Source organism: Heptranchias perlo, chromosome 4, assembly GCF_035084215.1.
Source record: "Heptranchias perlo isolate sHepPer1 chromosome 4, sHepPer1.hap1, whole genome shotgun sequence".
Classification (NCBI taxonomy): domain Eukaryota; kingdom Metazoa; phylum Chordata; class Chondrichthyes; order Hexanchiformes; family Hexanchidae; genus Heptranchias; species Heptranchias perlo.
The window spans coordinates 24,236,664-24,250,200 of NC_090328.1; the positions used below are offsets into that span (position 1 = coordinate 24,236,664).

Consider the following 13,537-nt stretch of genomic DNA (forward strand, 5'->3'; position numbering starts at 1 on the left):
ATTACAGGGCAAATATACTGATAAGCATTTGTTTTGTAAGATCTATGCCACTAATGTGATGATGATGATATATTTGCATAATTAAAATTCTTGAGTTTTAAACATGTGACCAAAACTCAGCTTTAAAGCTAAAAGTACTGGTTTTGTACAAAAGCAGTTGGATCCTATTGTTTCTCGTGGCTCAAATCTTATCTTACATTGCTTTGCTGACTTTAAAGATCGACTGGATGACTGAAGTCAGTCTATTTCATTCAAACATTTATTCATGAGCAAACACAAGCTATGTTCTTCAGAGCTATCTCAATCTAATTTCAAAGCTGAGTGTAAATCCTCCTGGTATTTTCAAAATAAATAAAAAGCTATTAATTGAAGCCACAATATTGTAAAGTTTTTAATCCTCTTTAGTGTAATCACTACCATTATACATAGTGCAATAATGGTACAGCTAGAAGTCTGAACTTTGATTAGATTGCTGCCTTGTAAGTATTTCTCAGGTATCAAATTATATTCAAAAAAAAACTAAAGCATTAATTGGAAAAATGCCTTATTACCATTTCTAAATAACTATGAAGTAGAAAATTAGATTTCAGAATTAATTAATAGGAAGTACCTCACATGACCTGTAAAGCACAGTATTCTCCTCCAAGGCATAAATAACAATTTTTGGATACGTTATGACCCATTTATGTCCGTCTACACATCATTGCTCTTGCCCAGCAGCCTAGCCCTATGTTGAAACCCCTTCCCATTCCTTTGATGCCTGAACTATATGCAATTTAATTTACAAGTTTGCAGATGATACAAAAATTGGCTGTGTGGTTGATAGTGAGGAGAAAAGCTGCAGACTGTAGGAAGATATCAATGGACTGGTCAGGTGGGCAGAAAAGTGGCAAATGGAATTCAATCCGGAGAAGTGTGAGGTAATGCATTTGGGGAAGGCAAACAAGGCAAGGGAATACACAATAAATGGGAGGATACTGAGAGGTGTAGAGGAACAGAGAGACCTTGGAGTACATGTCCACAGATCCCTGAAGGTAGCAGGACAGGTAGATAAGGTGGTTAAAGAGGCAAACGGGATACTTTCCTTTATTAACTGAGGCACAGAATATAAGAGCAGAGAGGTTATGCTGGAACTATATAAAACACTAGTTAGGCCACAGCTTGAGTACTGCGTACAGTTCCGGTCACCACATTACGGGAAATATGTGATTGCACTAGAGAGGGTACAGAGGAGATTTACAAGGATGTTGCCAGGGCTGGAGAATTTTAGCTTTGAGGAAAGATTGGATAGGCTGGGGTTGTTTTCATTGGAACAGAGGAGGCTGAGGGGTGATTTAATTGACGCGTATATAATTATGACAGGACTAGGTAGAGTGGATAGGGAGGACCTATTTCCCTTACCAGAAGGCATAGATTTAAAGTGATTGGTAGAAAGATTAGAGGGGAGTTGAGGAGAAATGTTTTCACCTAGAGGGTGGTGGGGGTCTGGAACTCACTGCCTGAGAGGGTGGTAGAGGCAGAAACCCTCAACTCACTTAAAACGTACTTGGATGTGCACTTGAAGTGCTGTAACCTACAGGGCTACGGACCAAGTGCTGGAGATTGGGATTAAGATGGATAGCTCTTTTTCGGCTAGCAAGGACATGATGGGCCAAATGGCCTCCATCTGTGCCATAACTTTCTATGATTCTTTAAATTTCAAATCCACATCCTAACAACCTGAAACCCTCCCTATTCCATGGATGCTTCTCCCCTTTCCTTCACTATGGTTGCTGTGCTGCTGCCCGCCAAGTCCCTCTCGCAGCAACATAGTGAACTCCGTATCAGTGAGGCTATCCTGGCAGTGACAGTGAAGGGGGCAAACTGCTTTGTTATAGCAGTCCATGTTTCTTTGCCATAGCAAAGCTAAAGAGCAGCAGGTCAGATAGTGTATAATGGGTGATGTAGCAATTCCATACTCCCATTGGGGAGCCACACACATAAGGAGTGTGGATCATAGGAATATTTTGGTGCATTTTAATAGTTTAATTCCAATTTGATTGAAAAGCACCTTTTGAAAAATAAACTACTTAAGTAAATTGCTGGTGCATGTGGAATAATTGGAAGATGAGCCACAAGTTATGTAATGTACTGTAAAACATCTTTACAGCCACTGAAATATCATTAACATTCTTGTTCTAGATTTTCAAACCTGAAATTTGGAAAAAAAAACACAGAAGGACAATAAACTACCTGTAAAAGTGTGTTTGTGCGTGGGGGGAGAAATCATTTGGTCCGTTCACTTTTTTTTTTAAACAGAGCAACTGAATTGAAGGCTCCAATTGTCCTCTCTCCGTGGGTCCGACAGCAAAAGTTATGTGTGTGAGTGAAAGTGCTGTGTTGTCAGTTGTTCCTGAAGGCTAAAGAACATTTCTTTAACAATGCTAATCAAATATATCCACATGGAAGAATAGAGATGTACACAAAGAGGCTCTGACCTGGGTTAAATACAGTTTAGCCCTTGCAGTATTCATCTGAAAAATACTTCTGTGGAGAACTCAGGAAAAATTAGGCCTAAAACATTCTATAAATATATATCTAAAAACAAGTCCAAAGACCTCTTTGGTGCTGGCTCTTTTCAGTTACCTCTTTTTCTTCTGGTTTCCTACGGGGTTCATCTGTTGGTCCCCTGCGATCTTTTAGCGTCGCTCGACCCATTTCTGAGACAATCCTATGAGATTCCTGATCTATTCAAAATAAAATGTCATAAAATAAATAACAGGCCCAAACAATGTTGTCCACACCATGGACCAGATGGAGTTTTTTTTTTGGCTGCTTGGTCAAAAGACATACCCATATTCATTCTAGGAAAGTTCAGGCTTCAGAAGAATAATAATAATTGCCATTTCTCAAAGGTGGTCAGATTTCTGAGCACAGTGAATCTACAGTTGCTTCAATCTTTCTGGTATTTACCACAGCTAAGTTCAATACATGTTAATGCCCAGTGAGTAGTTAAGAATAAACCTCATATAGGTTTCTGCTGATGAAGGGACAGGAGGTTAAAAGCATCAAGTTCCACTGAGAGGGTGGGAAGCAGTGGAATACTGGTTAGAGCTGAGTGCAGCCAAGGCTCCTCAGTAAAATCAAAACCGAGTATGGAACAACAGCAAACCACTTCCCCCAATAAAAATGCTCCAGAATTGTTTCAAAACTGCATGAAGCCTTGTATACGAACATTGCACTCTTGTAACTGTCTTCCGACATGTATAGCTTTTAAAACTAGTTGTCAGGCTTGCTTCTCATTAGTTTGAACACTCCTGACTGTGTGCTCTGTTTGTAGAGTGGAATGCCTGGTTAAATTCTTGTCCACACATGCTCTTTAATTTTATTTCTGGGAACAGTGTCTGAAACAGTCACCAAAAACAGAACTCTAGAATTTATAAATGGTTTTTAAAAAAGATCAATTGACATGTATTCAAGAGATAGAATATATAGCGTGTTTTACATTTCCCTGTCATCTGTCACCCAGAAACCCAATACTACATTGTGATCTAGAAGCTAAAAGTACATGACAATGTGTAAAACTTCAGCTTCTATTCTATTATTAACCTTTCATTTAAGGCATGCAGTCTCTACTAGCTTCACTGGTAATTGCACACTATCAGAACTGTGCAATGGAATTTTTTTTTTATTTGTTCATGGGATGTGGGCGAGGCCAGCATTTATTGCCCATCCCTAATTGCCCTTGAGAAGGTGGTGGTGAGCCGCCTTCTTGAACCGCTGCAGTCCGTGTGGTGAAGGTTCTCCCACAGTGTTGTTAGGGAGGGAGTTCCAGGATTTTGACCCAGCGACGATGAAGGAACGGCGATATATTGTCGGGATGATGTGTGACTTGGAGGGGAACGTGCAGGTGGTGTTGTTCCCATGTGCCTGCTGCTCTTGTCCTTCTAGGTGGTAGAGGTCGCGGGTTTGGAAGGTGCTGTCGAAGAAGCCTTGGCGAGTTGCTGCAGTGCATCCTGTGGATGGTACACACTGCAGCCACTGTGCGCCGGTGGTGAAGGGAGTGAATGTTTAGGGTGGTGGATGGGGTACCAATCAAACGGGCTGCTTTGTCTTGGATGGTGTCGAGCTTCTTGAGTGTTGTTGGAGCTGCACTCATCCAGGCAAGTGGAGAGTATTCCATCACACTCCTGTCTTGTGCCTTGTAGATGGTGGAAAGGCTTTGGGGAATTGTAACTCATTGCTACTTATTACTCATCATTTATTGGGTCTTTGGTCAACAGTTCTTAATTAGGTAAAATCACATCAACATCCAGATCTAGCCTGCAAATAGATATCCTGAGTTTAGCATAAAAAGATTTGGTAGTATAGTGTGCCCATAGGTAACAGCCGTGGGTGAGCAGAAATGCTACTTACCCTTATAGTCTTTGTTGATTTGCGCTCAGCTAAGTAATATTGCTGGCACAAGATCTGACATAATAGGAGCAGCAGCCTAGTCAACACTGAGCACATATTGAGGATATGATGTAATCAACTGGGAAAGGAAACAGCCAACCAAAAAAGGGGTGTTTTTAAATTACAGGGGCTGCGTCACTGTATTGGTGGAGTTTTACTGATAGCTTCGGTTTCAGCGACAGACTGGAATTGAGCCATGTTAGATGCTTGTGGAGGTTCTCAGAGCAGATGAATATCTATTACTGCCCTTTGTAAATTTCAAAAAGCGATACATCCATCTGCAAACTTTCTCAACCGAAAGATAGACTTAAAAAAAGAGAGTTTAAGCAATTCTTGCCAGGGCTTTTAGAATCCATACAAATAAATGTGATGTAATTAGGCGCCCATGTCATTATGTAAACCTCCATTTATGGACAGGGTGGGTGGTTACTGCCTCAGCTCTATTTTCAGGAACTCCCCGTCCAAACCCTTTTGCTTCACTACTTCTCTCTGTAGCTTCAGAAATCCATCATTTCGACCAAACTTTCAGTCACTTCTCCTAACTCTTGTATCATGGCTCACATTCTCTCCTTTTATTTATTTATTTTCCTTCACCATGGATCTTGCTGGTCTATGTAGCTCAATGCCTTGTCAGACAGTGCATTTACCCACAGATCTACTGGGGGAGCAATCATATTCTTCAATTTTTCACTTACCTCATCTCAAATTTGCCTTCCTGAAGATGATCTAGCTGAAGTTAGGAATTACGCACGAGATGGGGGGCGTTGGGAGAAAGAGAAATCACTTTTTTTTTAAAAAGTGCTTAAATTGGAATCTGGGCAGTTAGCAGTGTAATGTTCTGGTAAATGTGATGTTCTGATAAACTTAATCAAATCCATAAAAGCCTTTACATAGGAGTGAGTTCCCCTGTGCTCAGAATCACACAATGACCTGTGCAATTATTGAGAAAGGGTCACTAAATGGATGGTCACATTATTTACTGACATGGGAATAAATAAATTACAGTGACCTACCTCCTGTAATGCTCCTCTGTGGGATAGTACCATGCAGTAACTTTTTGGATTACAAACTGCACATGTTTAGTACCGTTTCTGATTTGCAAACAGTTTGAATTGTGGAGACACATGCATTAAGACCAAGCAGGAAAAAAAACTATTGCTAGCAGTCTACACATATTTTAAATTAAGATGTACATTTGATATCCATGAATTCATATGAGAAACATAAAAAAGACTTGAAAAGTAGTAAAAAATTATACTAGGCCAAATTAATTTTCCCTCTGGTCCTATATATTACTTTACCTGAACTATTATGCTTCCCCTTGATTTAATGCAATTCAAGTATTATATATTTCAGTGTTAGCAGTTCGACATTCAAGTGTGGTTAACTATAGCAACATGAAGTAATGGTTATGGCTTGATGTTGACATCACCTCTTTTAATAGAGAGCTCTTATAAAATCTAATTTTTTTGCCTTTTTAAAAAAAATAGAATATTTTGGAAGACTCCAGAAAGTTGATACTGGAGGGAGCAACAAAAAGTCAATTACAAATGGATACACTCAGTTTCGCTTTAAGTAAGGGACAAACTTTATTTCTAGGTGGTTGGTGACATGCTGGCATGACCATGTACTACATACAGCTGCATTTCTACAAATCTAAGCTGAGACTGCTGATGCTGTTACCAGTTTAAATACTGTGTGGATTATTCAAACAGAGGGAGAAGTGAAAGGAGATCCATAAAGAATTTAGATCAACATTTAAAGGAAAAAAGATATTAAAAAAGTGAATGGGGGGGGGGAAAGGAGGGAGAAGGGATTATAGTAGATAAGCTCTTGAGGGAGAGTTTGTACTGGCACAGGTACAATGGGCTGACTGGCCTGAAGAATGTCCTTCGGCCCTAAAATGTCTATGATCTATTAAAAAGCCACTTACCCGTTTTTAACCAGTCAACCTAAGAAAACTTATACTAAATTTAATCTTGTTTTAAAAAAACTTGAGAGCAAAGGTACTAAATGGTTAGTACATTTTATGCTGAATTAACTTTTTCCCCTCCCCCCTCACCAGTATTTTGCCAATTTCAATATAAATGACTGTACTGAAACATGCTCTTATATCAATCTAATTAGGTAAATAGGAATGTTAATCATAATGAGGCCCAAGAATCAACAATAAGAGATGGGACACAATTTTTTTTTACATTACACAGACATGGCATTTAGCTTAATTTATATTTTGTGAAATTCATTCTAGTCCCTTATTAATTATTACTTTTTAGTACATATATAGATATGTCTATATCAACTTGTTCAATGCTGGATAACCTGAAGAATTCATCTGTTGTGTTTGTCGAATGAACATTTAAAAAATTTTTATAGCATTTACGCATTTCAGAAACATTCAAGGTCAAAACTGAAAACCAGTGATGATGATGAAAGGGAGGGCTGCACCTAACAGGTCTTAACCATTTGGTTTAGCTTAAATGTATTTTTAAAAACTTTTTTCCCCTAATTATACACAATTGTTTTATTGTAAATAGTCAGTTCCTTCTATGTACCACGTCTCAATTTTAAACTCTGGATGAATGGCCCTTATTTTACAGTCCTCTAAAGATAATATTTTATGACCTTATTAAATTTACACTATAGCTGCCTGAATGGATGAAGAATGAATGGCTGAAGAATGAATGGTTGATGATTACACAATTCTCAGACAGACATTGAAGATTATGGTTTATATGCCACCTTGGTAGTAAGTGCAATCATTCTCTGGGTTGTTGTTGGTGTCCATGTCCTGATAAGAGGCACTAAAAGGATGTTTTTCATAATCACACTGGTACAAAGGAAAATTAATCCCTTCTTGCTGCTCAGAAAGCTGCGGGCTACCTTTCTTCCTTAGAACCTTGAGGGAGGAATTCCTTTCAGGGATATCCGGAAGTAGTTCAGTTATAAGTCTGTGCAATATGCTGTTATCAGGTAGACTTCCACGCCTCTTTTCCGCTTTGATGTGATCATAGATATCTTTCAAAGCAGAATCCAGTGCTTCAAACACTGATTTAGATTTTGGCTTTTCAGTTTTTCTTTGGGCAGGTAAGCCCTTTTTCCTCCTGAAAGGCACTGGACTGACGAGGAATGCTAACTTTGAAAGGTTGGGTTCAGCTTCAGGTTTCTTTGCCGTTGTCTTTTTTTCTTGATTCGCCCTTTCATGTTTCAGCATGGTGGTGAACCTGGTGTATGAGGCTGGACATCTCCCTTTGCAGGAGCTGAGAAGATGTTTATGGTGGTGGTGATGGTGGCCTGAGCCGTAAAAGCTTTCTGAAGATGTGAAGGAGTAATGGTCAAAGTCACTTTCACTACAAAAGGAAGAGCCTTCAATCGGAATGCAATCACTGAGGTCTGATACCATTGCCTCATGATCACTGTCCATTTCAGTATTTTCAAACCGGGATCCCATTCTTTGCTGGTTTTCATTTGTCACCTTAATATGAATTGGCATCATAGCTTTAGACATGCAATACTGCTGCTGCATCATGGACACTTTCCTGCCTTGAATTTCCTCATCTAATAAAGATTCAATAGATAATCGTCGTCTTGGGAAGACTGTCTGGTTAGAAGCTAAATAGGAGGTTTCAGATAAAATCGCATTATCCAGATTGGGCATAGATTTCGACTTCTGAATAAGTTTTTCAAATTCAGAGATTCTGGTTGGTACCATGTCCCTAGGCACCTCATTGGAAAATTCTTTCCATTCTGAAAGGATGCCCCTGGGCTGCTCTTGTTCATACTGTAACACCCTGGACTTCACAGAGCAGATTACTTCTGGATTTATTAATTCTTTGCGGTTTATATGGTGCATTTTCTTGTACAACTTCAAGAACCCTTTGCCACCATGCGCTGACTTGCAGCGAACCCGTGGTCTATGGGGCTTCCCGCTCCCAGTTCCATGCGGTGACAGCCAACCTCTAGAGTATTCACCTTTGGGCTGTTCATTGCAAAGCAATGACCCCATGCTCTCAGACTTCGTTGCTGCCTCCTGAATCTCATCGTAGTCATTTTGCAGCAGATCATCACAGCTGCGAGACTTTAGTTTTGGTGAAGTTGCTTCCTCTGTGCTGCTCCAAGCTTCTGCATTTTGTCGGTTCAGGTGCCAGCCATTCTTAAATAGGACCAGCCTTTTTGGGCTAGGTGTAATTACAACCAGGGGCTGGCTATGGCGACTACTGTAATCTAACTCATGAGAGGCATTCTGGTTTTGAAGTACACAGCTAAGAAGGGGTGGGTATGATCTGCTAATATCCCCACCTTTCAGATCCACAGAGCAGCATGGTTAAAAGAGAGACAATTCCAGAATTAACAGACATACAAGACAGTATTTCAGTAGCAGAAAACCAATAAGAAAAGCAAAGATGCAAGAAAAGAGTGCATGAACATAATTACTATATAATGCACTTAGCTGTCTGGTAAAATAATTATAAAGATTATTGTAATATCCATTTCCATTGGCTTAAAGTCCCTCACATACCACCCTTAAAATGCTATAATTTTCACAAGCAATGGTCACTTTAATTTGTGCCCCGTCTTCTTGAGGACAATGGTCTTTGGCTAAATTTTTACTTTTTTTTGTAAGAAAATCGGAGCCTATAAAATAGAAAGGTGCTAAACACTAGGAGTTTTTTTCCCCCAAAATGCTATCAGAATGGGATAATGCATGAGTATAATGCTGGCTAAATAGATACACTTCCCTTAATACACCTTTGCTTTGTAACCATGAGCCCAGAACTGAATGGTAACTTGAAATCATCTTTGTGTGTAATTACAATCTGTTTTATAAAATTACACAAAAAGATTATACAAATATTTAAAAACATGCCCAGTGTGTATATTGAAGCTCAGAAGAATGCGCTGTGCATTCCAACGCCAATTTCATTCATTATTAGGTTATCCTTAACCTGTCAGCTTCATTAAACACTATGCTTTTAAACCTACCATGGTAAAAAGCATTTCAGAAGCCATCTCAGCACTTTTATTAGAAGGGGGTGCTGTGCCATTATTTTGATGAAGCTCATTCATCTAGTTACATTATTACCAACATTTTTACCCAGATCTTTTATAACAATTGATTTTTCTATGACATTAGTTCTTTGAAAACAACTGGCTTTGCATCATTGCTATTTCAGCTCTAGTGTTTAGACATTATGGGCTCAATTTTCAAACAGTGAAAAACGGGTGGGTTGGGGGCGGGGCATTGAAAATTGCCACCATTTCAGACCCGCCCCCAACCCGCCCATTTCCGATTTTCACCGGGGCAGACGACCAACCGGAGGAGGCGGGATGGGCCGTAAAACCTTTCAAGGAGGCTTTGGGCCTCCATTTTTCTGGGCTTCCCGATTTCAACCCCGGGGGGCCGGGATTCCCAGACCTTCTGTTTTATGCCTCGTGAAAGGAGGCGAGAAGGCCCGAGACTAACAGGTAGGTGCCTAGAAAGGCAAAGCTTGTGGGCCCGGAAGAGCAGGAGTGCTTCCCCCAGCCCAACAAGCCAACCTGCACCGATCCCCCAGTGATCGCGGACACCTGACCCCTGCTCACGGACTCCCCTCCTCCCAATCGCGATCCTCCCCCCCAACTCTGATTCCTGACCTCCCCCCCACTCTGATCCCTCCCCCGGATCCCTCACCCCCCCACTCCGATCCTCCGACCCAAATTCTATCACCCTGATCCTCCCCCTACGCCGATACTTCAATCCCGATCCTCCCCCCCGCTCCGATCCTCCTACCCCCCACTCCGATCCCCTGACCCCGATCCTCCACTCCAATCCTCCGGCCCCCTCAACGATCGCGGACCCCCACGATGACTCCCGATCCCATCCCCCATGACTCACGACCCCTGTTCCAACCTATGCCTCCGTGCCCACCCATGTTCCCCCCCCCCCCCACCCCATCCATACAAACAAAGATTTACCTGCAGACTTACCTGAACACGTCCTTTCCCTGGCTGGTCTCCTGTCCGTCTGAGACCAGCCTGTCAATCAGGCCGGTCAGTCGGACGGGAAACCAACAAAAAAAAAATGTCCTTACGTCAAAATCGTAAGGACGTCCGGGAAACCCGTACTAATGGGTTTCCCGACCTCAATTTGACCCCCTCTGCCCCCCTTCCCAGCTCGGTTTTAAAATTGAGCCCCATATGGTAATCAAATGTTCACACTGTTTTGCTACTACATGCATAGATAGATTATGATGTTAAAATAGCAAATATATTCAACAGTTGGCAAAAATAGACACATTTAAGCCAAGCCAAAGACAGTTCCAGCAGACATAATTTAGCAACAGTAACATGTAGAATATGCACAACTTTATAATGGCTTACATGTTCCATGAGTTCAGTCATATTTTTAGAAGTTAAATACTATGGGCACTAAATTGGGCCGTGTAGCGCCTGTTGTTTTGGCGCTGCACGACCTCTCCGACATCCAAGATGGCGTCTTGGACGCGCACATATGTTTCCAGCGTGACGTGTGCTGGATGCCATCTTGGTATAGGAGTTAGCGCACGCTGGAATCATGTAAAGTAGGGAGAAAATGGCTTCAATCAGTGTGCAACACTGATTTAAAGTGAGACACCATTTTGGGACTTAACGCTCAACTAAACGCAGTCTTAACCCCGACCATCTGAACGTGTCTTAGAGTGCCTGGAGGACCACCCAACAGCGCTATTTAAAGGGACCATGCAGGATTTAAAGGTTAGTGGCTGGATTATTGCTTCCGGCTGCCAAGACATTTGTAACTGTTTTTGGAGGTCTCCTAGACTTGAATACTAGGACGCGGGGACATACCCTACATTTAGAGCCAGGACGTTCAGGACTGAAGTTAGGAAATGCTTCTAAATGCAAAAGGTGGGAGGCATTTGGAACGCTCCTCTGCAGATGGCAGTTGATGCTAGCTCACTTGTGAATGTTAAATCTGAGATTGATAGATTTCTTTGGACCAAGGGTAACTCAGATTGGCAGATTGGTGAGGTCTGGCATGCAGATTGGAGGATGTTGGATTTAGTAGTGCGCAACCTTTATTCAATGTTTTAACATCACTCATCAGTGTGTAAACATAGGGATGGGACCTGCATCTGTGTTTTATGTGTGCGATGTCTGATCTCTGTTCAGACTCTGTGCAGACAGTAGACTGTTATTTTCAGCAAATAACAGGTACCAGCTACCTTTAAGAGATTTCTAAGAAACATCCTCCCTTTAAGAGATTGGGCTCCTCCTGGTGGTGGAAAGTGCGAATTGCATCGATTCCACGTGCAAAGCCTGGAATGGAACGCTGATTGCAGGTAAGTCCTCGGGCTGGCCGAAACTTGCTTCCTGCCTGCGCAGGGTCATTGGGCACGGGGTAATAGCACATCATGCTACCTACGCCCAAAAATGGCCCTTAACCAATTCTTTCCCCCTTTTTTTTCGGATAGGGTACAATCAACTGTCTAGTTCTGTGTTGTTCTCTGTATTTGTCTTGCTTTTTTTCCCTCACTTCTTTATGACTTTCAGACACTTCTTATTGGGCTGCCTGTCTATTTGTCTCTATTTCATTCTTTTACTGTTTGTTTACCTCATTTTCATTGTTTCGCCTCTCTCTTTTGTATCACTTGCCATCTGTCTGCATGACTCACATATGTACCTGATCTTTTTTAAAACCCCAGGATAGAGATCAAGATGGTGGACAACATGTACTGGGTTGGAAGTGGGCATTGGGATCAGGCAGGGAGAAGCTGCCTGGAACATGTCAGTGAGATAGAAAGTGGAGGGCTGGAACTCAGGCTGGAAGGAAGTGGGAAGACAGCATCCAGGAAGAAGCAGAGGGAGGTGGGGCCTTGGATTATTGCCTGGGAGATCAGCAGCAGTCTGAAAGGGGATAAGGTCTGGGAGACCGGGAGTCTCAGAGCACTTAATGGGACTGGGACTTAGAAGCACTGTTGGGGGAGGGGGCCAGGACTTTTAATTATATAGATATAAATTTAGTCCAAATTGTACCAAACACATTATAAAGAAAGAACTTGTATTTAAATAGCACCTTTTACAACTTCAGGGCACCCCAAAGCACATCATAGCCAATGAGATACTTTTGAAGTGTAGTCACTGTTGTAACGCAGAAAAATGCACCCAATAGATCAGGAATAAACGTTGGCCAGGACACTAAGAAAACTTTTGTGCTCTTCTTTGAATAATGCCACTGGATCTCTTGCGTCCACTTCAGAGGACAGACAGCACTTCAGACAGGGCAGCCCCCAACTCAATATTGCAGCAAAGTGTCAGTCTAGATGATCATAGTATCACACCACAGTAGGTACAGCACAGGAGGAGGTCATTCGGCCCATCGTGCCTGTGCCGGCTCTTTGAAAGAGCTATCCAATTATCACATTTCCCTGCTCTTTCCCCGTAGCCCTGTAAATTTTTTCCCTTCAAGCACTTATCCAATTCCCTTTTGAAAGTTATTATTGAATCTGCTGCCACCACCCTTTCGGGCAGTGCATTCCAGATCAGAACAGCTCGCTGCGTAAATGTTTCCTCATGTCGCCTCTGGCTCTTCTGCCGATCATCTTAAATCTGTGTCCTCTGGTTACTGACCCTTCTGCCACTGGAAACAGTTTCTCCTTATTTACTTTGTCAAAACTGATCATAATTTTGAACACTTCTATCAAATCTCCCCATAACCATTTCTGTTCTAAGGAGAACAACCCCAGCTTCTCCAGTCTCTCCACATAACTGAAGGCCCTCATCCCTGGCTCCATTCTAGTAAATCTCTTCTGCATCCTTCCTAAAGTGTGGTGCCCAGATTTGAACACAATACTTCAGCTGAGGCCTAACAGTGTTTTATAAAGGTTTAGCATAACTTCTTTGCTTTTGTATTCTATGCCTCTATAAATAAAGCCCAGGATCCCAAATGCTTTTTTTTTTAAAAAACAGTCTTCTCAATTTGTCCTGTCACCTTCAGAGATTTTTGTATGTGCACCTCCAGGTCTCTCTGTTCCTGCATCCCCTTTAAAATTGTACCATTTAGTTTATGTTGCCTCTCCTCATTATTCCTACCAAAATGCATCACTTCATACTTCTCTGCGTTAAA

At 41.6% G+C, this 13,537-nt stretch overlaps 1 protein-coding gene across 1 annotated transcript in view; it reads right to left on the reverse strand.

Annotated features, from left to right (window-relative positions):
• The window catches only part of sorbs2b (sorbin and SH3 domain containing 2b), a 259,709-nt gene that overhangs the window by 38,590 nt on the left and 207,582 nt on the right, over positions 1–13,537 (reverse strand). The window contains exons 16-17 of the mRNA XM_067982104.1: positions 7,177–8,733; positions 2,626–2,726 (exon numbers count right to left, since the gene is read on the reverse strand). Of these exons, the coding sequence (XP_067838205.1) occupies positions 2,626–2,726; positions 7,177–8,733 (1,658 nt within the window). The remainder of the gene's footprint in view (positions 1–2,625; positions 2,727–7,176; positions 8,734–13,537) is intronic.